We start from the raw sequence: 27,946 nt of genomic DNA, 5'->3' as shown, positions 1-27,946 counted from the left end.
TCCGTAAATCCCATCTAAATGCAGTTAGGGAGGTCCCGGGAGTAGAACTCAGGACGTTTACGTTGTGAAATCGGCCACCTGACCACTGCGCCACCGCGAAGGCCAGAAGAGTACGCGGTTAGCACCGGCGGGTAGCGGTAGAATGTGCAGCCAATTGGAAAGAAGCAAAACACTTGGCGTGCTCGATATGGAACCTGAGTCCCTCGCGTTATGAAACCGGCCTCTAGCCGATTCAGCTATCATCGCAATTAGGACGCTGACGAAACGATACGGGCCCGCCAGTCATCGAGAACGTTCAGCGGCAAGTTCGGAAATAAATTTCGGGTGCAACAGCCTGGTCTCCGACGAAGGGAGACGGGCCACCAGCTCTGCCGCTTCTCCACCCTTTCACCACTACTGCAAGCTGCGCCCATAATCCGTGCTTTAAAGTAGGCGGAATTCCAAAGTTGTGTGTCATCAAGTTCCCCCGGTGGTTTATTGCGGTTGACCGCTGCGACAGTGAACGAAATTAGGAGTGGTACTATTGTGCGTTTTTATATTGAATATACACAATTTTCCGGGCTTTATTGTTCACAATCTTTGCGATTATTAAAATTGTTGGCGGGGGAACTCGATGCTGTTGCATTATCACTTACAGTTCGTTTGAGTCAAAAATAAGCTTATGCAGAAGCTAACAAGGCAGAGAAAATACTTTTATTTAGTCATTCATTCTAAATGCCCCTAAAGGCCGTCACGCTGAAAGGTACAATACTTCGGTCGTTGGAGACACAGCAGAAGAAAACAATTGTTTCCTGTGGGATAAAAAGAAGACAGCACTAAAGAACAGTGCATATGTGCGAAAACAAATTTGTGAAAATTACGGAGAGTGTTATAGGCTCCCAATAATAAGTAAACAAACCAATAAAAAACAGCAACGCATGAAAAACCATGGCACATAAACAAAAACAGTAATGCGTTGACGAGACACTAAACAGTGGGAAAATGATCATTCTAATCTTCGAATATAAATATAAAGTTATACGAAACCTCTACAGGAAAGCAGTATGGCGCAGTACGAAGACTGAGCAGTTCACAAACAATAATTTTGATTTTTGAAGTTTACCTCTTTCTGAAGCAAAAAGGGAAGCTGGGACAACAGGCTACGAGGCCTGGCAAGTTTTAGGATCCCTTTTCAGTTTGGAAGCGGTTTTGAAGCCGTTATTAAACAAGTACAACAAATAGACAGAATAGGCGCGAAAACACGCAATTACAAAACATGTAGTACATCTTGACACGTATTCTATACACAAAGACCAAATAACAAACATTGCAACGCATAGAAAAAAGGTTGAGAGTATATACGTGTGTATCGCTATACGCGCGTAAGAGTACAAATTATGAGCATAACAAACCTCCTGAAAAAAAAAAACGCTAAAGAACACAAGAATTCACAGAGGCCCCAGAGGTGTTCTGGAGTGTGTTCGATCAAGTATTTCTTAACATATCTCGAGAAATTTCTTTGAGATGTCTGATATTCACAATCGAACAAAACAGCTAGGTTAAGAGCTTCGGGAACCTGAAACTGGATACTTTGTTTGCCATAGTTTCTGCGAGTTTTGGGTACGCTCTTTTATCGAGTACGCAGGTAGTATTGTGTTCCCGTCTACTATGAAGGGAATGATTTAAACGGTTTCGGTATATGCACTACAACAGACGAAGATAGTGTATTTGTTTGGATTTAGGATTCCATATTTTCTAAATAGAGGGTGTGTGACAAGACCAATAGACCTACCGCTTTTTTCTGGAGGAGTAAGAGGTTATGATAGTTTGAACCAGTTCTGTGCTCCAGAGCGATAAACAGTACGAGAAGTTGCAACTTAAGAGAGCATAAAACTTTGCCAACTGCATTTGCGCAATTGGCGATGTGCGATTTAGGCTAGCAAATCGGCAAAAAAACACATGAAAGTACGCCCGGACAATCATAAAAATTATGAAAAACGAAAGGGAGGAAACTAAAATTGGCACGTACTTCTATAGGAACTTAGGCAAACTGAGTGGGCGACGAACAATAGGGTGAGTGCACAATAACTGGAATAATCAACGAGTGGTGAAAACTAACAAAATACAGTGAGATAAAACAAACGTAGACAGGTATAAATGAACGTTTGACAGGAACGGTGCTCGTTCAAATGGGTTTGGTGAGTGGTGCTGGGTAAATTTTGGGGCGCAGAGAAACGTATGAACTCGTCGGGGGAGAGTAAACAGTATGCCACTAAACTTTTTTAAGGGGAGAAAGACGATAGCAGTGACGTGCCGTTGTCAAATTATTCCAACTTATTTATGCACGGTATGTTAAACATGACACTTACTTTATTCATCGATCATTTCAGTGCATTCGCAGTTTTCACTGTTTTTTATTCGAGCTCAATGTTGACTTTCGCTTTACCATGCTAACGTGTCCTTTGTTCGTTAGGGCAGCAAAACCACATGGATGGCACGAACAGCGTCTGGATGAGGGACCTCATTGGTCTTGACTGTTGCGACTCCGCGCTCTGTCGCAAGGAGGTCTAAAGCGTGGCTTGCTTCAGCCGCTAAAGATGGGTATCTTTCTCTCGACAGGAACGCGGCACATGTGGCAGCAGTCCAGGTTTGCCGAACACTCCGTGCATGCGCCGTGGCCACACAGGAAGACCACATTGCGCGTCCTTTCCATGCATATGGCGCACTGGTGGCGGTCCTCCAGCTCTTTCAGCTTGGCGTCCAGCTCCTGCTGCCTCCTTTGGTTCGTCTGCGTTGCTTGCACCGGTTGACCGTCTGAAGGAAACAACCGTTCACATTTGCGTTACGCCCTGCTACAGGTAACTCGAGACACACGGGCGCATAAAGGTCACCATAGAGATATCACACAACAGGGAGAATGACGAAGGAGACCACTGTGCTCACAAACAAACAATGCCATAGTTCTACCTTTTTATTTGACGTTGCTCCACATGCTTATTAAATATAGTGCGGTCGGCAACTGAAATGGCACCACCAACAAACTTGACCCCTTTTGATATGGTCTTACGTTGCGAAGTTACACCTGGGTCACGGATTAAGGACAAGACAGGAGTGGGAACGACACTTTGCAGAGCGGCGAGATAATGTCACAATTGCTTGGCCTAGGTAAGCTAGCGCCATCTGTAGCAGCAGAGGAAACTGCTCGGACCCCGGAATAAATTGTGGCCGTTGTCAGTTTGCCGCTACCCTGTCCTTCGGCGTCAAGGCAACGAAGCTTTGTAGACGGCGTTCGTTTTCTCTGTGACATTAGAGAGTTTTAGCTAACCGTTTTCGACGGCCCGCTCCGATATCGACGGCACGCATGCGCAATGGCGCTCCCGCTTGTTCTCGGAGAGGAGCGGACGGGGAAAAACGGCCAGCTAAAACTCGCTATTATGTGGTCGCTCGGCCCCGCCTGCCCCAATGGGCCGTTTCGCCGCCTTGCACTGGGCTATGACTTGCGTCGTAAGGGAAATATCCGGATCAATTCCGACCACCTGGGGATCTAAAAGAGGCGCCGAAATCTCCCAACCATGACGTTTCCGTTCTTCGCCTCCATCAGGAAAACGGCCGTCGCGTCCGGATAGATGAAATAGATAAAATGATCAATGTAGATTATGAAACACTGAAGAGGCTTAAAGTCGTTTAACATGAGCTGGTGTGAACTAAGGTCGCAATGAATGATTAGGATGGTTTATACTAAATTGGGGTAAATAGAGCACATTCCGTAGAATTAAAGTGAAATAAAATGTATAAAGGTGGAATAGGGTAGATTGGGATGTATTGACACGGGTTATGAAAGTTTAAGTTGGAGTAAGGTCGATTAAAATAGATTTTGCCTGGATAATATAGATTACGGTGTAATAACGTATATTAAGGCAGGTTGAGGTAGATTCGTAGATTTAGGTGGGTTAAGGTGAATTAGAAGAAATTGACAACAGTAGGAGTAAACATAACGTATCCCTAAACCTAACTTTCAACCATAATTTACATTAACCCTAAATATATCACTGAACGTAACCCTAAACCCCATTTTAACTACCCTAACCATATCCCTAAAGCCAACCTTAAATTACAGCGAACCTACTTTTACTATTCCCCTAAACGCAGGCATGGTAACGTCAAAATGTGTGCACAGATTCCTTACTACACAGTGCTGCACCTGTACAACAGATACATGCACCACTCCTCCCCCTCTCACATTCTCAAGGCGGAATGGCCTTGAATTTTTATAGTCACAGTTTTCCCAGTAATCCCCTGGATGCACAGTAAAGCACAAACCAGTAGCGCCATTATGTGGGGTCGGCTGGCAGGACTAACTGGGAAGTAGCTACACGCAGAGTTTCATACTAAAACATACTAGAGGGACATCTGGCGCTGCAATCGCGGGCCGCCGTGGGCGGCGCCGTTGCAGCTAGCGGCGTTCCTCGCCTATGGCTCAGCTAGCCATATGGCTTCTTTTTTGTCTTGAAGCCAAAATCCGGAAAGAAAGAATAACACATTTTTTCTTCTTCATCGTGCATAAATCTTCTGAAGAATCCCTGATAAATAAATAAATAAATAAATAAATAAATAAATAAATAAATAAATAAATAAATAAACGAACAAACAACGAAAATAAATAACAAAATACAAATAAATAAAAATATTAATCTATATAATAACAAAACAAATTTGGTTAATCTTCTGCAGTAATATTGTTGCCTTTGTGCACGCACCCAGAGGCAATTTTACAGCCTGTTCATAAGCCATGCCAAGGACAAGTCGAACATGCCTGCCCGGCAGAGGACGGAAGGCTCGCTGGAGCTCGGCTCCCCTAGACAGTGGCGCCAGATTTCCCTCAAGTGTATATAAGTATGAAACGATATTCCTGAACCTAAGCGCCGTGTACCAAACGGCCCGCAGCGAAGGCTCCTAGACAGCGGACTAGGATGAAAATGAAAACGTCACTGTCGGTAACATAAACGCGTTTCATGAAGCTCGTCCACGCGAATGAATCAAGGCGTACCCACCGGAACGAACTTTGGCCTGGACGGGCTTTGCGCAAATGAGGCAGAGTTTACAGCGCAAGCAGCACTCCTGGCAGGTCACTCGGTGTCCGCATGGCTTGAAGACAACGTCCGCTTCAGCATCGGCGCAGATCTTGCACTGCGAAACTCCGGCAGACGCACGGGCGCCCTGTCGGCTTGTTGCATCTCTTGTGCCAGCCACGAACCGACTAGAAGAAGAAATAAATTCAAACACGATACTCATTTTTACTTCGAAAATATACAAAGCGTTCAATTTTAGATCGCTTTACACTCTATTCGCTTTGCACCCTAATCGCTTTACAGCCGAATCGTTTACACCGTAATCGCATTTTATTTGCAGCGACATGCAATAAATGAAGCAGTAGAACAAGCAGCCATTCTGCATTACGCACTGTCTGAAATTTTTTTTGTTTACTTGAGCAAATTCTAGAAGTAAACTTGAATGTTGCCACAAGCCAACAATAGTTAGCGGTGTGCACTGGGAACACTCGAAGGAACAGATATGTCTTTGCGAAATGTAGCGGGAGCGCAAGGCGAGCACTGCGGAGCCCAGCTGCGATTACTCAGGAGAACCGGTAGCTTTTTACATGAAAACCTGCGGCATTTTGTTTATTTTGTGTCAGTACGTATTGCTACTAGTGCACAAGGTCTCCCTTAAATGGTTTTCTCAAACTTTGGCATCATCTCAGTGATATGACGTTGAAGTATCGCTACGTCCCCAGATTAATGAAGGCAATACGGTTAAGGGGTCTAAAGAAATTTTCTGGTCAGGTATGGACCACTCCGGCGCATCGCGGATTTATTGTTTAATTCTTGTTTTACCGCATATGGTCGCACTATTCGTTTCATAAATCGCTGAAACTCAGTGCGCTAGACGCATATCAGTTGCGCGCATTTTATCTCACCTAGTACATGTTAATGTTGCAAAGTGTTAGTTATAATCTGTTTCCTAATAAACGTCAGTTCAACACATTATTATAATAATACATAGCAACCCGCGTTTAACGCGTAGCAGTGAGCACCCCACGTGGTCAAAATGTCATCGTCGTCGGTGGCGTTGTCCGGGTGCAAAAAAAAGAAGGAAGCTCAGACTAATGCGCAATGCATGAAGGTAGCGAAGCTGTACGCAACAGCAGTGTTTTCACCTTGTTTCACCCCACGGCGTTGGTTAAGCCCAACCGTTGTACATGGGACCGCAGCTGGATGTTCGTCTTCCTCTATATATCGCACACGGTTCTGCGCCGCACGTGGCTTTGTGGCGCGCGCTTATCGGTACAACAGCTGCCTCCTCGCCTGTCACCGTTACTTCCCGCGCCTAGTTCCCGCGCACGTCTCATTGCCCCCCTCGCCTATCTCCCCCCTGCCGCATATCCCTCCCCGCCATCGTGCCGCTGCTTCGTTCCGGGCGCTTACGGTAGGGGGTGTGGTTTGACCTCTACCACTCAAGGGCAAAACTGGTTACCCCGCGAAGACTGCCCGGGGTAGCGTAATGTAACTTGCGCTACGAAAATTCCGCAGCGCCACTTGGCGGCGCGCGCTAAAGCCACAGGGAATATGACGCTCCACCCAACAGATGGCGTGCGAGCAGGAGAGGAAATGTAGGGGGTACGATGATTAGCGTGCGATGGCTCTTGGTAGATGTGCGACAGCTGCTGTGGGACGCACAACTATCACGCAGCGATGCATGACACCCGGGCGGAACCACAGGGATGGCCACCACACTAGGCTGCCGCGAAAGTGCAACTTTTCCTGAAGTTGTTTTGTTGACGGCGAATTTGGCCAAGATTCTCGCGTCCATGGCGCTGCTCTTTAAAACAACCAGCCACAGAAAGCCAAAAGAACTAAAGCCATTTCACTCAATGCGAAAGCTGTCGCAAGTGCAAATCAGTGATTCGCCACCATGGGCTGTAGCGCCGTTATTCGCTCACGGCTACCACCCAATGCAATTCGAATTTCCGGCCTTCGCAGTACTCGCGCGCCCCCTGCCTGAAACTGCGCCAGCGGCAGTTCTGTTCTTTTTGTGCTTGCTTTTCCTCCCGCACGTGCCGGCGTTGCACTTCCACTTTTTTGCGCTTACAGTTGTAAAAACCAAACCAACGAGCGTCCCCAACTAAATGAACGCGGGCGCTGCCGGCTAGTTAAGTATACTTTGCCTCAAATGTACCTGCAGTTTTCTTTGCGCTAAACAACGGGAAGATGTATGACAAGCGCCAGCGGTATGCGAGTTCCGAACGCTTAGGACTATATAAACCGCTTTGCTTTCAGAGCCTCTGGGTTCCGCCGCGGCGACAGCCGCTACGATGGAACGCCGTGTGGCTATATCTTGGGTACAGCGAGCGAGCTACGACGACAAGGCGAGCCCCTAAAGTGCTCTGCACTTAAAGCGATATGGGCGATAGAGCGCGTCGAGGGAGCTGCCTTTGATAGCGGAGAAAGCGACGTTGCCAAGGAGATGTCATTGAAAGCGCGGCTTGGCCCTTGTCTGTGCCGACGCGCGAGTTAGGGTGCGCAACGTCTGCGCAGTCCCCGTCAACACTTGTACTCGTTGTAGAATCAAGTCCGCGGCCAGGAAAGCGCGCCAGAAATGGCTACGAAACGGCGATATGGGAAAGAAAAGAAGCGACGGCCAGCCAATGTCAACAAAGGGAGCAAACGTGACCACAGAGGCGGTTTGAGCGCCAAGCGCGGTTGGTATAATGTGCGGCAGATGTGCGAGAAACGGCGCGATGCGGACGTGGAGCACTGCATGCGAATCTAGCCGAGCGTCCTGTTGGGCTGAGAGGAGGACGAGGCGCTCATCAGTTCATACAAATCCGCGCATCGATCTTCAACCAATGTTTATCGATATTATCAAGTGATTAATCGAACCTATGGAGTGCCTAAAATAATTGAGTTAATTAGCCATGTTATAATGCGTCGTTCTATTCACAAATGGGATGGCGTGCGTGTGGGATACTGCGCTAGTCTTTAGATAGGCGCAAAAATTTCTTGTGCTAGAGCCGATTACTGCGTGCACTAAGATGGACTGACTGATTTATAGAACATGTTGACTTACTTAAATGACAGCGTTTGCCGTTTTATAGGGATAGTTCAAAAACATCACTGCGGACACGTTTTACTCAGTGCGTGCGTTTCACGTCGCTGGGGTTCCAGAATACGTGCAAGTATTTCTTCTGGTCAACCCTTCTGGTGGATGTGCACTAAAAAATCACCCACGTGATATCACCTTCACACAAGCGTTGATTGTCCCCACAGCAAGCGATTCTCTAGTCATGCTGCAACGCTTAAAGAAAAACCCAATCCACCTTCAAATTAGGTTCACTACATGAATGCATGACAACCAATCTAATTATCAATAAATTTTCAGTCATTCATTAGTTGGTGCGTTAGAAAAACATCAGCACAGGTGACGCCAAAGCCACTCATCTTCCACGCGAGTTCCTGAGACGTCACAAAGTGCAACGTCGGGTAACAGGTATTTAGGGCGATAGCAATTAATGACCCAAAAGCGGGCGTCGGCTTCCCCAGCGTTCTATTGCGCGACGCATTCCGTGGTGGCAGTTTAAGCACATCAGCAGTGAAAGGTGACCTCTAGTACACGCAGATGAAGTAAACGGAAGAACGCGGCTGAAGAAACTCTCGTGTATCGAGTTGGCGCACGTTAAAGATCCCCAGTTGGTAAAAATTGTTCTGGGGCCGTCCACTACGGCACGCCTCATTGTAGTTTGGCGCGTAAATGCAAAAAATGGTTTACTAAATGCAGTTTGAATAAAGACATACAGATGTCGTCAGCGGGCTGTTCAGCGAAAAAAAAGCTTGAATGAAAATTTTGGTCCCAACTCCCCAAAGTCAAACGTTACTAGCCGAAGAATATTCTGCATTAACAGCAATGATTATAGGAAGTATCTTCTTCCTCGTAGATTGCATTACTGTCACAGTGTTTTCTCAGTACGGAATGCCTCCGCAAGCCTGTTCTGGAATTTCTGAAGCTCTCCTTCAAGATTAATTGTAATTGTTTACTGTTGCCACATTGAGCCGTAAAAACAAATATCCAGTATTCGTACTCACGGCTTCGTGGCCCAAGCGAGCACCACTTCCGCAATACCGATTGCATTAGCGGTGTCCAAAGGCGACACGCCGTTATTGTTCTTCTTGTAGAGGTCCGCTCCACGGTTGGCCAGGTAGCAGATGGGGGCCAGTTTGCGGTCTTCAAGCTGCTGCTCGATCTGCACGCCGAACACAAGGTCACCTTCAACTTTAAAACAGTGTGACACTGTTCTTTGTCTTCTCATTAATAAGCGATTATGCATAACATGACTGAGGGACAAAGAAAGAATTGGTGGCAAACCATTATAAAACTCCATCATGAAAGAAACACGAGGCGATACGCAGGCTTACAGAGCTTCCAAGTTTTCGCATTTCCGCGAGCTTTTCCATTTCCTTTGTTGAGGTAATCATTTCTTGCATAAGTGCGACTTCGCTGAAAATTATCCTTCTGAAGATGTGTTTGGACTTCGTTTCCCAGATCAATTAAGAATGGTAAAACTAACTAGACGGTAATGACCCTGATTGCGGCATTACGTCACCGTTGTTTTTGAAAAAAATCAGTACCCTTTCACTCTGTGAAGAAGGATAACCCGCGTAGCTGTCTTGCGCAGTGTTTAGTCGTCTTAGCGGCTTATTGTCACAATTTGTTTCCGGATAGTTCCGGTAAAACAACACGTACAGCCATTTTCTGTAAGTAACCCGGGGTTGTGATTCAGTAGTCAGCGGCTCCTGTAATTTGCTTTGGGATACTTTGATGACACAAGAGTAAGGACTTTTGTCTGTTCACATACTATCTTCATAGATGACCATGTTTCACGGTGCAAAAGAAGGTAGAAAAGCCATCCTACAAAAACCAAACTTAAATACCCTAAAATTCGGCTTCACCTCTGAACAGAACAACATTTCTGGGAAGATATTCCGTAGGGGCAATATAAGCCGTCTCATTTATGAATGCCCTAAAACTTTGTCTTATTTGTATGAATTTTACTATTTATTTATTTATTTATTTATTTATTTATTTATTTATTTATTTCAGTACTTAAAGTCGCCAGAGGGCATTTCAGTAGGGGGGGGGGGGTCGAATAATTACAAGGCATTAAGAACTGTGAGTATCAGTTTCAGTTTTGGAACCGGAACCGGTTCCAAAACTTGGAACCGGTTTTTGAGGCCCTCTGGCGGATTTTCAAGAGAAAATCGGCCAGATTGCCTCTACGGTTAATATGACGGTCAAAAAGCAGAAATTAAAGGCAGAAAATGTTCACAGACCGCAGAGAGGTTAGGAGCTTTCGATGGGCCGGATGACCCCATGTGCAACTGCCATAGAAGATGCCTCATAATGGTCGTGTGTAAGGCAATATTCAAGGGGGTATCTCCGTCCTTATCCTGGCTGTTAATGTTAGCTCCAGCTTCTACAAGCAGTTCCACGACATCCCACTGCCTGCGCAACACAGCCGAAACCAGTGGCGTCTCCCGTTTGTTGTTACGGAGTTCCAAGTTGCACCGCCCCTGAAATGTGGGACAAGAAAAAAAGGGACAGAAATATAGCAGTTCCAAGCGATGGGCAACAACTCCTGCCAATTTTGGGCGAAGAAAATTGTTCATAGGCAGCTGTATAGTTGCGCGCAAAAATATTTCTGCAAACTGACTTTTGTAAAGATTTTGTTGCTACTAAGGGAAACCGGTAATGCTTGTAAAGAATGATTTCAGACCGAACATGCCCAGAGTGCCATTGATAATGTTCTCCCTGTAAAGAAAGAATCTGATGACCACCCCATAGAATTTCACACTAATATATACTAGATGGAAATCTGGCGCCACTGTATAGGGGAGCCGCGCTTCAGCGAGCATTCCATTATGTACCGGGCAGGCACGTTCCACTTGTCCTTAGCGTGGCTCATGAACAGGCTAAAAAGTTGTCTCTGGCTGCAAAAAGCAAGAATATTACTGTAGAAGGTTCATGAAATTTGTTTTGTTGTTATAAAATTGAAGCTCCAAAAGATCAATTTGTCAGTGATTATGTAGAAGCTTCATGCACGACGAACTTGAAAAAATGTTACCCTTTTTTGTTGATGTTGGCTTCGAGACAAACAAAACGCCTTATGGCTAGCTAAGCCAAGTAAGCGAGGAACGTCGCTAGCAGCAATGGCGCCGCCTGTTGGAACTTTGTTGTTAGAGGAAAAAGAAGTGACATTGAATGGTGGCGCTGGGCCTGCACTGCATGCTTGGGGTATGGGCCCGGCTCGTGCACTTCGTCATCGTCCTCTTCATGTTCGGTGATGGAAGCGGACTGAGGGTGGTCTGCGAGACGCTCAATAAAGCCGCCTGTTGTCCTTGAAGGGCGCCGTCTTCTTCTCACCGCCCACGGCGGCCCGCGACTGTAGCGACAGATATGTGCTCTAGTACATATTAGTATGAAACTCTATGGATCACCCGTCTATTACCACTGATTTTTCGAGCTGTTCTTTTCGAAATGTACAAATACGGTCAGCTGTATTACCGTTCAACCGGTTCCTTCATATCATTGTAAAGTAATTAAGAAGACAAAGCTCTACAACCGAGCAACAACGATAACACGCTAAAATGTCAATGCTTTGTCGTCATCCGGTGTTCAAGAGCAGCTTTTAAAAGAGCGAAAGGCACACTTTTTTGGTAGAGAAGAGGTGTTTTTTGTGCACTTATGCACGTGTTCAGTTAATGCTGCACATGAAATTTAAAAAGAAAATTCAGTGTAAGGGAGGAAAAAGTTACCTTTGTCAAAAGAGTTTGCGCTATCTTGTAATGTCCATTAACTGCAGCCAGATGCAGAGCGGTGAATCCGTCTTCTTTCGGTATGTTAACGACGTCTGGTCGCCTTAGGAGAATTTTCTCCACTACACTGGAATGAGTAAGAAAAAAGCAAATGACGCTTTTGTAGATTGCCAGTGCCACGAAGAGCATAGAAGGCATAACTGTCTATTAAATTTTAAACTAACAGTTGAACACAGTTGTAATCATCATTTAGTGCTATCAGAAATACAATGCTGAAAATCCGAGTGGCATTCTCGATCGTGGCATTCTCGAAGTCTACGAATAGGGATCAACGGCACGTTTTTGTCGGGATAAGTATGCAGATCGTGAAGAAAAATTTTCCCCGCATTTCCCCGAGGGGAAGAATGTGAAAGTGCGAATGCAGGAGTTGAATTTGCGCGGTTCGGTAATGTTCGCGAAAGAGAGATCACACACACACACACACACAACTACAAAGAAAGAAAGATGCATTTATTCACAGACACCTATTTGTGTTGTCGTTGTACTTGATTGCTAGAGCGGATCTCAGCTTTGAAATTTCGTGTCAGTACTCCTTTAAGCGGGTGCATTAGCCCTTCTCACGCCCGATTCCTGGCCAATCCCCCACGTGGGTATGTGCCATGTCAGCGGCCAGGCAGCGCGCGCCCATCTCCCCCCGTTGCCAAGGAAGACGAGGAGATTCCTGGCCAATCTCCCACGTGGGTATGTGCCATCTCCCCCCGTTGCCAAGGAAGACGAGGAGCGCGCGCACCCGCAGCTGTTGCTATGTGGACGGACGGCGGTCGACGGAATTCAGGGTCGCTTATAAAGTGCATTCGCACTTAAAAGAGAAGGCTGGGTGTGACAAGAGCAATTTTTACGAAAACCGTGCTGATTTGGATGAGAGTTCCCAGATGATAGAAAGGAAACTATATTGGAGTACAATACATGTTGCATGATTTTAGAAGATACGCTGATAGTGGAAATGAGGCGATAGTTGTAAATAATTTTGAAGGACCGCTTCAAAAAGATGGTCGTGTGTTGAGACTGGAACTTTAGGCCTGAAATATCCCGGTTTTACGCGCCAAAATAGGCACGGCAAAGTGCCATTTAGCCATTTATAGCCACCAAAAGCTGTCGTTTAGGCACATATGGGCTCAACTCGTATTACTTCAGCAGCCTATTTTGCGTCAAAAGTTTCAGTTATAGTAGAAACAGCGGGCAAGTCTTGTTATTTGGAAATTATTTTAGTTTCCGCGTGAAAATCAGCCGCAAAAAAGTCAATGGTTTCCGGCTTGATGTAGTACCTCAATTCAGCCGATAATCGGGTGCAACAAAACCCCCCTCAACGTTCACTGAAAATGGGGAGTGTGATTGTAGTTTTGGACGTTCCATGACCTGATTAAATCTGGAATATCGGAAAGCTACCTGCTGAGAATCTTCGGCACGTCTTGTAGCTAAGGGAATCCAGGAATTTTATGTCAGACAGAATGGCAGATTGTGAGACAGGAATAGCTCTATCAACGACCAGTCCTTTGGGGAAGGTGGCGGATCTATCCTGGACCTTTGAAATGAGCTCAGCATTCTTGTGACTCCCAGGCTCTCAGCTGCGGGAATGCTTTCTGCTAAGACTGTGAAATAAGCATACGGATGTGCGAAGTCTTGTTCAAGGGTAACGTGGGGTAAATAATTTCTGCTGAGACGCTTTTGTCGTCTGCATTGCTGTTTGTACCACGGGGAACGGTATATGTAGTAGTTTCCGCCCTTAGGCCCGCTTAATCCGCGACAACAGACTCTGGTGGAAGAGGCATAATCGGTAACTCCTGCTTGAAGACATAAACGCACACCAAAGATAGATCTCAACTTCAGGCATTTATACGTTGACAGAGCAGAACGACGCCCTCAGGTTTTCACAGCACCGACGAATCCCATAGATAGTACATGAAGCTGCAATAATTCCGTACAAATTACTTTGGTATTCTGTTCTTCAGAAGCAGATCACTAGGGAAGCAGCAGGAATAACACCATTCAGGAACTATGCTCTATACAGCGATTATGAATATTAAACAGCACGCGACATTCTGTACCACTAATACCCTGCTTGCTAGGTTTCCAAATGCCCTTGAACATTACCCGGCACGGCTAATGAGAGCTATAGTGGCTGGAGTACTTCAAAAGTTCCCAGTTGCTCATTCCTAACAGCTCCGTTTCTCGTCCCTTCTTCGTCTTGCGCGTGCTGCATCTTGCCGTCCGACAGTGTTTCCGTGATCCGCGAATGACTGTGCACGTGTTCGTGGCGTCCACTTAAAATTTTTGTGCGTCAGATTTGCACGTGGGTTTCCCATAGGAGGCGTTTTTGACCTTGAGTGGCATGTGCGCGGCTGTGTCGAGTTCACTTTCTTCATTTTTTTTTGTTTTTATCAACGGATAGGGCTAATGGGAAAAAGCGTTCGCCTTTGTTCCGCATACAAAGCGCGTGAGAAGGACATGAAACATTGATTGATCGATTAATTGTGAGGAATCACGCACCGACACTTCACAGGCGATACGGTTTGATACGGGCTTAATATGGACTTGATAAGGCTTGAAATAGGATTGATACGGACTCAAGTAAAAAAAACGGACATTTTCCCTAAAGCTGCCATCGCTAGTTATGAGGGAAGAGAGTTAAGATTTGCAATGACCTAATGGTGTAAAGGGCATTGATAAATAGAAATGTATAATATGAGCAAAATGATATTGTGCGAAGCATATAAGAGTTATTCATAACGGTAGGCTGATGCTTCCTTTAAATCCCACGATTATAAAAATGACGGTAAATATGATTACAGCGCCACATCGTGGTAAATTATGTACGCTTGATGACGTGGTTTTGACGCTTCGACGCAAAAGAGATGCAGCCAGATCACACGCCCTACGAGCTTCGATCATGGCATTGCGTCGCGAGGCATCTAAGCAGAGAGCAATGCTATGAGACAATTCTAAAAAGAAAATACGTTGGCGCTGCCTCATACCAAGAAGTAGAGAACTATTAGAAACTGGTTTGCCCCATTCTCCATGAATAAAAATTTGCACTGGTGTAAAACGGGCGGTATAGGAATTGTTCACCGAATCCTATATTTTGACTTTGCTGTTCAAAAATATACAATATTTGCGTCGTAGCCCGCCTCAGTAGGCCCATAAATTGCAGCAAAAATCTGTAGGTGGCACAAACAACGGGCTAATAGTAATGTCCACAAAGAGCTCTTGGGTTCGAGCACAGACATTGAGTTTGAGACCACGCCGTCTCTTAGTCTTTAAAAATACACCTTATGCATAAAAGCAGACATTGTTGTTTTTTACATATAGTTTGTTGGCACTCTAATGGGTGAAACATTTTTTTCAAATCCCAACATGAAGGAGTTGCAGTGAAAGATGTCTTCAACGACGGGTATTTGTTATTTACTGTTGTAGATAAAGACGTGACGTAATACATTTTGCGGGTGTATACTTTCTCAGAAAAATTCAGATTACGTTTCTAAAAATGGGCAGAAAGCGACTTACGGATTGTTCCCTCTCAAGCAGGCCTCATGCAAGGCGTTGAACCCGCGTGCATTTTTTACCGTGAGATCCACTGAAGGAAAATCAATCAGCAGTGCAGCTATTTGGAAGTTGCCTTTTGATATGGCGTCATGTAAAGCCGTGTCGCCGACAAAATCCTGAAACAGAAGTTTGCATGCACCGGTTAATTGGAACATCTTCATGGCGTGGTATAGCGAGTTTCTTTACCACTAACTGATACTTAACAATGAGAAGATCGTGTATTAAAAACTCCTAAATTATTTTTATTCTTAACGCCACCTTTTTAAAAATACGCATGCATATTTCTCGTTTATATTTGGGGCCTCCGTTTGGAATGAAAAACGCGATGAGTGAACTTAGAATTAGGAATAAATTGCTCCGACATGCTTCGAAGCTAGGGAGGCTGAAAATAGAGAAAAAATGTATTACGTTCTGGAGATTTGTAATTGAAACCGAACAACCGCATGAATCGCAGGAATCGCGCTCTTTCAACCGCTTGGAACAACGCCCACGAGAACATTTCATTCTCCCACTCATATTCCGCGTCTGCCATTAATTTTCTCGATGTTTCAGTAAAAATATCAGACAATAAGCTTGTGGCCTCAGTGTACAGGAAGCCAACAGACCGACATCAATACTTTCATTTCAAAAGCAACCACGTTAAACACTGTAAACTCGGCATACCATACAGTCAGTCTCTGCGTTTTAGAAGAATATGCTCTGACCCAGCTTATTTTGCCTATAACTCTCATCAACTAACTAATGACCTAACACGACAACAGTACCCACCGTCTGTCATCAGGGATGCCATTGGGAAGTCTGAAAAACAGGACCGCCGCCACCTGATAACCAACTCAAAAGCCAAATCTTTGAATACGACCCCCAACCTTATTCTAACATAAGCCGCTTCGTCCTCCAACGTAAGCTGCATACTCAGAAAGCACCACAACATTTTACTTCAAAGCGAAAGGTTGTGAAGCGCATTATGACCGTGAAGCCCGTGAATCGTACCTTATTTACAAGTTTAACACTGTCTTGAGCGGCATAAATGAAAACACAGGACGATTGTCTTGCTTGCCTAATCGGGCACCGGAGAAGGCTGATGCAACGAACAACTGAGAAACTTTGTTCTTAAAGAGAAGCGTTTTTACTTCTTTTCTCTCTTTTTTCAAATCTTTTTATAGTGTACTGTGTACGTAATGTACTTTGTACTGTGTCAGTGTACTGCTTGTGTATTGTTGCCGCACCGTATAGGCACCATTTCACTTTGCTTTATTTTTTTTTTCATTTTTTTATTATTATCATTATGTGTCCTTTCGCACTGAACAATTGCTATTGGTAATATGATCGTGCATGAACGCTCTTCGAGAACTTCATGTGGCACTGTATATGTCCCTCTTTGTATGTGTTATTTAGCCTTCTGTCCCCTTATATTTGGGTATTTATGTGATCTAGCTTAAATTAGCGTTACTTTGCATTGCATTGTCCTTGCATTGCACGACCTTGCCTTTCTACGTCCGCCTCGTGGACGGCCGTCACGTTTTACGCAGGAAATCGCTTCCTCGTTTTCACCCCATGCGAAACCACGTGCTGTTTTGGGGCTTTCTTCAAACCTCTGTCATCTCCGCATTCTCCTCCCCCCTGCGGTTCTCGCGGCCCTCCCGCTAATTCCTCTCTTTCTCTCTTTCTCTCTTTCTTTCTTTCTTTCTTTCTTTCTTTCTTTCTTTCTTTCTTTCTTTCTTTCTTTCTTTCTTTCTCTCTTTCTTTCTCTCTTTCTTTCTTCCTTTCTTCCTTTCTTCCTTTCTTTCTTTCTTTCTTTCTTCCTTTCTTTCTTCCTTCCTCTTTCTTTCTTTTTTTTTGTGTGTTAACGCTTGCACTAGGCGTCCCTATTTCACTCTGGTCTCCCCCACCCTTTTCTCCTAACCAGTCGATTTCCGGTTAAGAAACGAGCAGGCAACTAGGCCCTCCTTAGTTCCTCACTTTCTTGCTTTCCCGGGGTGACTTCAGTGCCATGCAGCGTCTTCCTCTTATCCTACAGCCTCGCCTGTCTTGATTACGCCCCCGTTTACCCTCTGTTCCCCGGCACTACTTCAACGCTTCGCTCCCCCCCCCCCCCTTGCGTTGTGAGGCTTCGCATACTTCTATGTCGCGTAGAGCCTACGTTTTGCTTGATACATCTTCTTACCCCGCCCACAACTGAAATCTATTTAAACCAAACTGATCTGCACTATTTGTATCTTTGAAAAAGACCGGTCCCCGGTCGAAACGTTAGAATAAATGTTATGTTTTTCAGTTTGACTTCTCTATCGTACAGCTAACCTCATAGCCAGGAACCTTTTATCTCTCTCTCTCTCTCTCTCTCTCTCTCTCTCTATATATATATATATATATATATATATATATATATATATATATATATATATATATATATATATATATATATATATATATATATATATATATATATATATATATATATATATATATATATATATATATATATATATATATTGTAAGGGGGATTATAGCTGGGGACCGGCAAGACGCTTGGAAAGAGGCAGAGACCAGAGACGGGTAAGGCAGCGCAGACCGATGTCTCGGTACGTTCTCTTAGAGCGAGCCACGCGATGCTGACCGTGCCTCTTCTTCTCTCGCGCAGCACCTTGCACCTGCCATCATCATGCGGCCCATAGTAGTCCTTCCTCCGGTACATACCCCGTCGGTTGTACAGGGGAGATTGGCGCACACTAACCCCAAGGTATGTCGTCGTGTCGGAGACTACTATCTCCAGTACAATCACCCCCCGCCGAAAAGAGGAGCCATCCTGGCGACTTAAGGGGACGAAACCACGAGGGGATCGTAGTAGGGCTTCAAACGTTCAACGTGCACTATTTCACGACCTCGACGACGAAGGTCTGAGGTGGGAGTCACGGGCTCGACGAGGTAGTTCACGGGCGATGTTTGTTCGAGAATCCTATATGGGCCGTGGTATTTCGCAAGGAATTTCCCCGAAAGACCAGGATTGGGGCATTGCACACGAAGCCATGCAAGGGATCCAGGTTCAAACGTTGGTGCAGCGGCGGAGCTGTCATGTCGAGACTTCTGGCGTCCTTGGTCGTCTGATGTAAACTTGCGAGCGAGCTGTCGACATTCCTCAGCGTACCTCGCCATCTCGGAAACTGGGGCACATTCAGAGGCGTCGGGGCGATAGGGCAGAATAGTGTCGATCAGGCAAGACGGCTCACGTCCATATAGAAGAAAAAACGGTGAAAAGCTTGTGGTCGCTTGCGTGGCGGTGTTATATGCGTACGTGACGAAAGGTAGCACCATGTCCCAATTGGAATGGTCGGACGATATGTACATGGAGAGCATATCTCCAAGGGTGCGGTTGAACCTTTCAGTAAGGCCATTTGTCTGGGGGTGGTATGAAGTCGTGGTTCTGTGGACAATCTGGCATTGCTTTAGCAGTGCCTCCACGACGTCAGAGAGAAATACGCGGCCTCGGTCGCTGAGCAGCTCTCGGGGCGCACCGTGGCGTAAGACGAAACGCCGGATTAGAAAAATGGCGACGTCGCGTGCAGTTGCGGTGGCCAGGGCGGCTGTTTCGGCGTATCGAGTCAGGTGGTCCACCGCGACGATGATCCAACGGTTGCCTGATGGAGTGCTTGGAAGGGGTCCGTAGAGGTCAATCCCAATCCGATCGAAAGGCCGTTCCGGGCATGGTAGCGGCCGCAGCTCTCCAGTGGGGTGTCGTGAAGGGGTCTTACGACGCTGGCAGTCAGTGCAGGAGCGAATGTACTTCGCGACGAACGTGTACATGCCTCGCCAGTAGTAGCGTAGGCGTAGGCGCTGATATGTCTTTAGTGTGCCAGCATGCCCACACTGGGCGTCAGCATGAAACAATGCGCATATCTGGGAGCGCAAGTGACGCGGTATTACTAGCAACCATTTGCGGCCTTCTGCGGAATAGTTACGCCGGTATAAGAGCTCCTCCCGAATGGCAAAATGCGCTGCTTGGCGCCGCAGTGTGCGAGATGCGGAAGACTTTGTGGGGTTTGCAAGGAAGTCTAGTACCGAAGCTATCCAAGGGTCCTTCCGCTGCTCGGTTGCCATGTCGTCAATTTGTAGCGACGACACCTCGATGTTCGACACCAGCGCTGACGTAGTAGCTTCCGGTGGCAATGGCGAACGAGAAAGGGCGTCTGCGTCGGTGTGTCTTCGTCCTGAGCGGTAAACAACACGAACGTCGTACTCCTGGAGTCGAAGTGACCAGCGGGCCAGACGTCCGGACGGGTCCTTCAGCGATGCCAACCAGCATAAAGCATGGTGGTCCGTGACTACTTCGAAAGGGCGGCCATAGAGGTAGGGTCGAAATTTACTAATTGCCCAAACGATTGCAAGGCACTCTTTTTCTGTGACGGAGTAGTTGTACTCGGCTTTTGTCAGAGCGCGACTGGCGTACGCCACGACATACTCGTCAAAACCAGCCTTGCGTTGAGCCAGGACAGCGCCGAGACCGGTACCACTGGCGTCCGTGTGAAGTTCAGTGGGCGCGGTAGGATCGAAATGGCGCAATATCGGCGGTGATGTCAGAAGCCTTCGTAAGGTCTCGAACGCTCTCTCGGAAGCCGTTGACCAGTTTAAAACTTCTTTGGCGTCACCGATAAGCTGCGTCAGTGGTGCGATGATAGACGCGAAGTTCCGGACAAATCGCCGAAAGTAGGAGCAAAGCCCAATAAAGCTTCGAAGCTCCTTCATTGTGGTCGGTTTAGGGAACTCGCGGACCGCACGCAGCTTGGCTGGATCTGGTAGGATGCCGTCTTTAGATACCACATGACCTAATATAGTAAGTCTGCGGGCAGCAAAACGGCATTTCTTGAGGTTCATTTGCAGGCCAGCCGAAGTAAGGCACGTAAGGACTTGGTCAAGTCGCTGGAGGTGGGTCGTAAAGTCCGGTGAAAACACGACAATGTCGTCCAAGTAGCATAAACAGATACGCCACTTCAGCCCACGCAGAACATTGTCCATCATTCGTTCGAATGTCACTGGCGCATTACACAGTCCAAAGGGCATGACGTTGAATTCGTAGAGCCCATCTGGTGTCACAAACGCTGTTTTCGGTCGGTCAGCCTCAGCCATGGGTACTTGCCAGTAACCCGAGCGCAGATCTAATGAAGAAAAGAACTCGGCACCTTGCAAGCAGTCCAGCGCGTCATCTATTCGAGGTAGCGGGTACACGTCCTTCCGTGTAATCTTGTTTAGACGTCTATAGTCCACGCAAAATCTAATAGACCCATCCTTCTTGCTGACGAGCACGACTGGAGAAGCCCAGGGACTCGTGGAGGGTCTAATAACGTCCCGGGACAGCATATCGCCTACATGCTCCTCGATAACGCGGCGTTCCTTGGGTGACACGCGGTATGGTCGCTGGCGCAGTGGTGCGTGGTTCCCGGTATCAACCTGATGACAGACAGTTGACGTGCGCCCTAGGGTTGTTTATTGGGAGTCGAAGGACGTGCGGAATCGTTGTAGAAGAACCAGGAGCTCGTCTGTTTGCTCCGCGGTGAGGCCAGTATCTATGGAAGGCAGAAAAACTGCCGGATCGAAAGTGGGGTCGGGGCTTAGCGCGTCGAGATGGCCTGTGGCTGACTCGTTCGGGATGTCGACAACGAGGTGTGGCGCAACAACTTCGACGTACCCAAGACATTCGCCGCGAAGCACTCGAGACGGACAAGGAGACGGGTTAGAAATTGACATGATGCTCGAACCGCATTTGATGTCCAGAACAGCGAACGGCAAGAGTAGGTTTGTGCGCGACAAAAACAGACTGGATGGTGTGAAGAGAACGGTGGCGTCCGGAACATCAGGTGACGATACAGGTACAAGAACGGAAGAGGATGGGGGAATGGAAGCATCTTCGGCAGCAACCAATTTCACGCTTCTAGTTTCCGCCGCACCATCATTAGGTGAAAACAGTTCAACTTCTGCACGGAAGCAGTCGATGACAGCGCGGTTACGTGACAAAAAATCCCAGCCGAGGATGACGTCGTGAGAGCATGAGCGTAGGACGACCAGTTCAACGATGTGGGGAATGGCTTGAATGGTAACGCGAGCAGTGCACATGGCTAGCGGTTGAACGGGCTGTGCGTTGGCAGTACGAAGAGTAAATCCTGAAAGCGGCGTCATCACTTTGCGAATTTTGCGGCAAAAAGTCTCATGAATCACAGATACGGCTGCTCCAGTGTCAATAAGCGCGAGTGCCGGGGTACCATCCACAATCACATCAATGACATTACAAGGCGAAATATGAGGACTTAGCACGTTCGACAGTTTCGCAGCTCGTGCCTCAGGAACTGCGGCTGCTAGTTTCCCTCGGCTGCAGGGTTCACTCGGGGGCGCATCGGGGAAATGGAACGGCGGCGTGGGGAAGGAGAACGGCGGCCAGAATAGGGAAACCCGTCGGGTGAATACGAAGCAGGCGTTGAGCCAGAAGGAACGGACGCTGAGTGGGTCGGAGAGCCAAAGGCGGGCGCTCGAGGAACGTCAGTCGTCTGAAGCGGTCGGCGTCGGCAGAAACGTGCGACATGTCCGGGAACGTTACATGCGAAACATATGGGGCGATTATCGGGCGTGCGCCATGGGTTGGGGGCTTGAGCTGCCGCACGAGGATATGGGAGCACCCGCTGACTTGTGGCGTACTGCAGCGGCTGAAATGTTGCGGGCGGTGGCTGCGCACAAATCGTAGCATACGTGTAAGGCCCTGCCACCGGGGTAGCGAAGGGTGCCGCCATGGTGGAAGGAATAGGTGCTGCCATAGCCGAAAAGAGAGGCGCCGCCACAGGTGCGGCTGGGGGCGCAGCCATGGGCGAGTCGAGGTGAGCAGTAACGGCCGGGACCAGGTGCGCACTCGAGGATGTAGGCTGGTGGTCTAACGGCAGCGCTTCGGCGACTCGGTCTTGAATTACGCGGCGTACTGTCGTAGGTAACGGGCATGAGGGCGTGGATGCCAATGGCTGAAGGTTAAGTTGACGCGCAACCTCCTCGCGCACGAATTGTTCAATGTGTGGAAGAAGAGGCGCAAGATCAGATGAGACTGCAAGTGCTGAAAGTGAGGCCCGATGCCGTTCGTCATTCGGGAAGCACTGGCGGGTAGAAATGCGCTGCTTCCTGAGCTCGTCGTAGCTAAGACACCATTTGATTATGTCTCCAACCGACTGGGGGTCCTTGCTGAGCAACCTCTGGAACGCGCCGTCTTCGATGCCTTTCAAGACGTGCTTGATCTTCTCGGACTCGGGCATAGCAGGACTTACGCGCCTACAAAGGTCGACGACATCCTCAATATAGCTCGTGTAAGTTTCGTCGGCAAGCTGCACGCGCCCACGTAAGCTCTGTTCAGCCTTAAGCTTGCGGACGGCGGGGCGACCGAACACTTCTAAGAATCTCGTTTTGAAGGCAGACCAGGTTGTCATGTCGGCATCGTTGTTGAGGAACCACCGTTCGGCTATTTGAGTAAGGCTATAGCCGACGTTAGCACGCTTCGTCGGGTCATCCCAGCGGTTGTAGGCACTCACTCTTTCGAAGGATGACAGCCAGTCTTCTGCGTCCTGATCGTCGGCGCCGGAGAACTTGGCAGGGTCGCGTCGAGGAAGAGATCCGGAGCACATGATGGGTTCATGCTGCGGAGGCGCCATTTCACGATGGATTTCTTGTAATACTGGTCGAATTATGCGCTTGCTCCGTAGTTCCAGGCTGGTAAGGCAAAGGGGAACTGCACCTCCACCACACTGTAAGGGGGATTATAGCTGGGGACCGGCAAGACGCTTGGAAAGAGGCAGAGACCAGAGACGGGTAAGGCAGCGCAGACCGATGTCTCGGTACGTTCTCTTAGAGCGAGCCACGCGATGCTGACCGTGCCTCTTCTTCTCTCGCGCAGCACCTTGCACCTGCCATCATCATGCGGCCCATAGTAGTCCTTCCTCCGGTACATACCCCGTCGGTTGTACAGGGGAGATTGGCGCACACTAACCCCAAGGTATGTCGTCGTGTCGGAGACTACTATCTCCAGTACAATATATATATATATATATATATATATATATATATATATATATATATATATATATATATATATATATATATAGCCATAACACAAAAGGGCAACCACCATAAACGCCTTCCCCCAAAGGGGAAAAGGTGGTAGGTAATTTATCTTTCTGCAACGGGGACAGTGTTTGAAATGTTAGAAAAATTGAAACTGGGGAAAAACATGCTCGCCGGGTGTGGAACCGAACCCACGAACTCCAGAATACCGGTCTAGCAGCTTTGGTGCTACAGGGGGATTAAGACGGTTCAACGCTGGTTGACCGCTCTCGACACGCCGTAGACGGTCGAGCCACGTCCCCGGTGTTAAAAAGGCCACCTTCTCCCCTACCACCCCAAGTTCAGGAAACAATTACTTTAGCCTAAATAGCCAAGAAAATGGAGGGGGGCAAAGCTTCAGCGGTAGCGTAAATAGTATCGCAGCAGACCGGTATTCTGGAGGTCTGCGTTTGGATCCCACGCGGCGGGCATGTTTTTCTCCACTTTTTTTTATCTTTCAAAAATTTTAAAAACTATCTCTTTGAAGACGAATAAATGACTTAACACTTTTTCCTTTTTTTACTTGTCGTTCTTGACTTTTGACCATTGTTCCTCTCTTCATTCAGCGAGCCTCTCATTTCTTATTCTGATTCGCTGTTTATACCTATACTATGAAAACACATCACCGTCACCACAAGATTTGCCCTATGGTTCCCAAGCTACACACAGTTACAGGACATCAATGTGTTACGTGCGTGTTTTGCCTTTTGGAGAGGGAGCGGTGGCTTAGTGGCTAAGGCACTGACTATTGAACCCCAGGCCGCCGGTTTGATTCTCAGATGTGGTGGCTATTTTTCCGGATACACACAAACAATGCAGAAGCCTGCGCGTTGGTATTTCGGTATTAATTGAAGATACCTAGCAGGGATAAAATAATTGCTAGCCATTCATTACAGCGTGCTTCATATTTCAAGTATTTTTTAAGCCAATGGAGCCTCCCCTCAATGTTACTTTGGTTTGAGGAACGGGCGACTTGACAATTTGGAATCATTTACCACGCGCAGAAACCGAAACTTCTGAAAATTTACGGTGAAGAAATTTTCATTGTGACCGATAACGACGTGCCGGAAACTGGTTCCAATTAATGAGGGCATAGTTTACAATGGCTGAAGCAATGACTTAGGTACATTAAAACACACGTCACCCTAATAGACGGCCAGCTCAATTTTAGAATTGGCTGTCTAAGTGAAATAACTCCCAGCGAGGAATTTTTGGGACAGTTAATGTTCCAGGCATATCGTCCGAGGGCATATAAGGGATTCATCAAGAAGTGTTTACCTTTAATAACGCGCATCTGTTTCGAAGCCAAAATGGACATGTTGCTTTCAAAGGATTATTGTGGAGATAATTGCATAGGTCGGCAAACTCACTCACGAGTGCACTCACACACCCCCCACTCACCACTCATGAGTGAGTGGTGAGTGAGCCTCGCCATCGTTGTGGGCTGGTGAGTGCGAGTGCGAGTGAGTGCGAGTTCCACTCGCGGCGAGCGCCATTCGCCACTCGCGAGTGCGAGTTCTACTCGCGGCGAGCCCGCTCACCACTCGCGAGTGCGAGTGCCACTCGCGGCGAGCGCCACTCGCCACTCGCGAGTGCGAGTTCCACTCGCGGCGAGCCCCGCTCACCACTCACGAGTGCGAGTGCCACTCGCGGCGAGCCCCGCTCACCACTCACGAGTGCAAGTTCCACTCGCGGTGAGCCCCACTCACCACTCACGAGTGCGAGTGCTCTCACCACTCACGAGTGCGAGTGCACTCACTACTCGCAAGTAGTGAGCCCCGCTCGCTACTCGTGAGTGGCGGGTGCACTCGCGAAATGTGCGGTGCTATGGTGCCGACTGCCGGGTTAATTCTAACGTTCCTAAATAAAAGCTTTTAGAGTAGCGGCACTCTTTTCTCTGATTGTTGTGTGCCGCCAGCATTTTCATTGGTCGGTCGGCACCACGTGATAATTATTTACACATTGGCGCAGCCATTTTGTTTCTGGGCGCCTCTCCTTTCTCTTTTACTCTACAGCGCGGGCGCTAGAGCGCCCGGTCGCACTCTGCCCGTCACAACCAGCAGCGGTTTCGTTGGGAGAGGTGGCAGCACGACAGACAGAAACAAAATGGCCCCAGACGCTCCCTGGTGCACGAAGTGTCAGTGCTCTCAAGCGCAGCTTTTTTAGGGGTGTTAGTGAATCCGATCCTCCCTCCCGTCCTTCCCCTTATTTCGCGGAAACTTTCCAAATGAACACGTGACGGCGTAGTTTAGGATCAAGCTGTGCTCCTGTGCGGCAGGCTGGCGCCGCTTGCGGATGGGAAAATGTGGGGGGAAGGGGGAGGGTGGCGGCGCTGCACGGGAGCTCGTCGCCATCGTCGCCATCATGACCGCCGCCGCGACACGACGGCGCCGCCTGCCTCCACCGCCTCTTCTGCCCAGCGCTCAATCAACGGCGCTCAAGGCCAAGCCCGCCTTGCTACACCTTGCTCCCATCTTTCTATCCTTTCGTGGCGGTGTTTTACCAGTTTTACTGGACATCCCCGCTGTGAGCCCTGTTCCAGCTTGGATTGCTCTTTGGAATAAACTGTTTGGAGGGCTGTCTGTAATGAATTCATTGGGAAAATTTATTGCCGTGGATAGCGCGCTAAGCGATAGGATTAATCGCACACGCTAGCCAGTGCTTTGAAAGATGGCAGCAGCTTTACCGAGTTTTCCTTCCGAACGGATCTTTTTTTTTATGTTTGCTACCGCTGTCAGAATTTGCAGTGTTTTTTTGTTTTATAGAGCGTGAACGAACTAGGTTACATAAGTCCTGAAAAGCTTTGATTCATGGCTTGCGAAAAATTTGCGAGAATTTTTTGTTTTTCACTTGCCAAAAGCGAAGTTTACCCCGTTGAAAGTGGGGTATTAAGACAGGTGGGTATAATAACCGTATATAGACTTAAGAAAACGTGAGACCCCATTAATGATAAATTTAAATTCTAGCTCAAATAAGTACGCATTCTATGCCCAGAAAACTCGTTCCGTAGACAGCCAAAAAGGCTAATGCCGCTCATAACAAAATCAATGCATTGATACTTGTGAAAATCGGGGAACACTACTGGGACGTCGACACAATCAAAATAAGAAAAATAAAATAAAGGCCTAATGCTCACCACGCGAGATAGGACGGGACAGAAGAGGCAGCTTTTATTGACGAAATATCTACACAAACCATGTGAGCTGCTACACCGGCCACGTAAATTAAGGCTGTCTTAGCCCTCTATGAATGTAATTAACATCTTTATCTTTGACGACTACTCTGATTGTTCTGAGAAATTCTACAGGAAAGAGGTAAAGCCACGCGTACAAAACATAAGCGCGCGCACATATACTGTAATCCCTCATTATGACGAAATCGCTTTACTCGAAATATCGCTTTATTCTAAATTTCTTCTGGTCCCAACCCAAACGCATGCACTTTAGGGCGCATTACTCGAAGCGCACGAAGAGCTGGACCCGCTTAGAGTGAAGTGGCGAGCGGAGGCGGCGCCGAGCAGTGATGACCCAGCGGCGAGTCAGGCGGTGAATATGGCGAGTTGACAAGCTGGTGTTTCCCCGGCGATTTTCTCGAGCCCGTCATACTCGTTTTGCGCCATCCGATTTAAGACAAATGGTCGATATGCGTGTTAGGGTGATTGAATTTTCTTCCGAGACATTGGTCCATGGCGTGGACGCGACGGTGCGCGAAGTGTCGTCGAGAGCGGGGTGCCCAAAAACTCGTTTTGCAAACTTCACGGCTGCACACCTCGGGAAAAAATTGCCCAGTAATCATGCAGAGCCCCTAAAACCGGTCAGTTTTCACGATTGTGCTGTGTACTCACAATGAGCGGGTAAACGTTTTTTGAGCTCAACAAACACAACCTCAGATTCCAGCTGTGGAATTCGCGGCGCTTTCCAGCGCGAAACTCTCGTAGCGTTCCTTGGCGCCCCCACCCCCCTGTAAAAGCGGCCACAGCCTTCTCCTCTTCCTTCGCTCTGCAGTCTGCGAGGCGTGCGGACACCAGTCACTGCTTGGTCACATTAGAGAAGGGGTTGCTCGCGCCCAGCAAGAACATGAGACAGCCAAAGCTCACTGCCTTCCTTGCACCTGAATAAAGTTGTGTTTCAAAGAATACATTGTGCTTTGATTCCTCGCAGTTGTGGCGCAAATAAAGCTCTACGAGTTTAGTTTTCTCGAGTGGTCGCTTATATCAAAATACCGCTTATAACGAAATTTTTCGCCGTCGTGCTGTGTTCGTTATAACGAGGGATTACGGTGTATGCACACAAAGTAATCAGGAACGCATAGTTATTGCTCACAAAACCAGCGACTTTTATTTACTTCTTTATTGTTTTACAATTCAATAAATTCCCTTGTGAAAG

The 27,946-nt window shown here is 47.5% G+C and overlaps 1 protein-coding gene across 1 annotated transcript in view; it reads right to left on the bottom strand.

Moving 5' to 3' along the window:
* Positions 1 to 678: 678 nt before the first annotated feature.
* The window catches only part of LOC144175886 (E3 ubiquitin-protein ligase MIB2-like), a 101,847-nt gene continuing 74,579 nt past the window's right edge, over positions 679 to 27,946 (bottom strand). The window contains exons 10-15 of the mRNA XM_077704942.1: positions 15,405 to 15,559; positions 11,844 to 11,970; positions 10,362 to 10,601; positions 9,117 to 9,274; positions 5,031 to 5,236; positions 679 to 2,793 (exon numbers count right to left, since the gene is read on the bottom strand). Of these exons, the coding sequence (XP_077561068.1) occupies positions 2,564 to 2,793; positions 5,031 to 5,236; positions 9,117 to 9,274; positions 10,362 to 10,601; positions 11,844 to 11,970; positions 15,405 to 15,559 (1,116 nt within the window). The 3' untranslated portion in view covers positions 679 to 2,563. The remainder of the gene's footprint in view (positions 2,794 to 5,030; positions 5,237 to 9,116; positions 9,275 to 10,361; positions 10,602 to 11,843; positions 11,971 to 15,404; positions 15,560 to 27,946) is intronic.

Source organism: Haemaphysalis longicornis, unplaced genomic scaffold (genome assembly GCF_048455015.1).
Source record: "Haemaphysalis longicornis isolate Haplotype H1 unplaced genomic scaffold, Haemaphysalis longicornis Haplotype H1 scaffold_3, whole genome shotgun sequence".
Classification (NCBI taxonomy): domain Eukaryota; kingdom Metazoa; phylum Arthropoda; class Arachnida; order Ixodida; family Ixodidae; genus Haemaphysalis; species Haemaphysalis longicornis.
The sequence above is the reverse complement of the archived record's forward strand: the minus strand, read 5'-3'. Positions and strand labels throughout refer to the sequence as shown.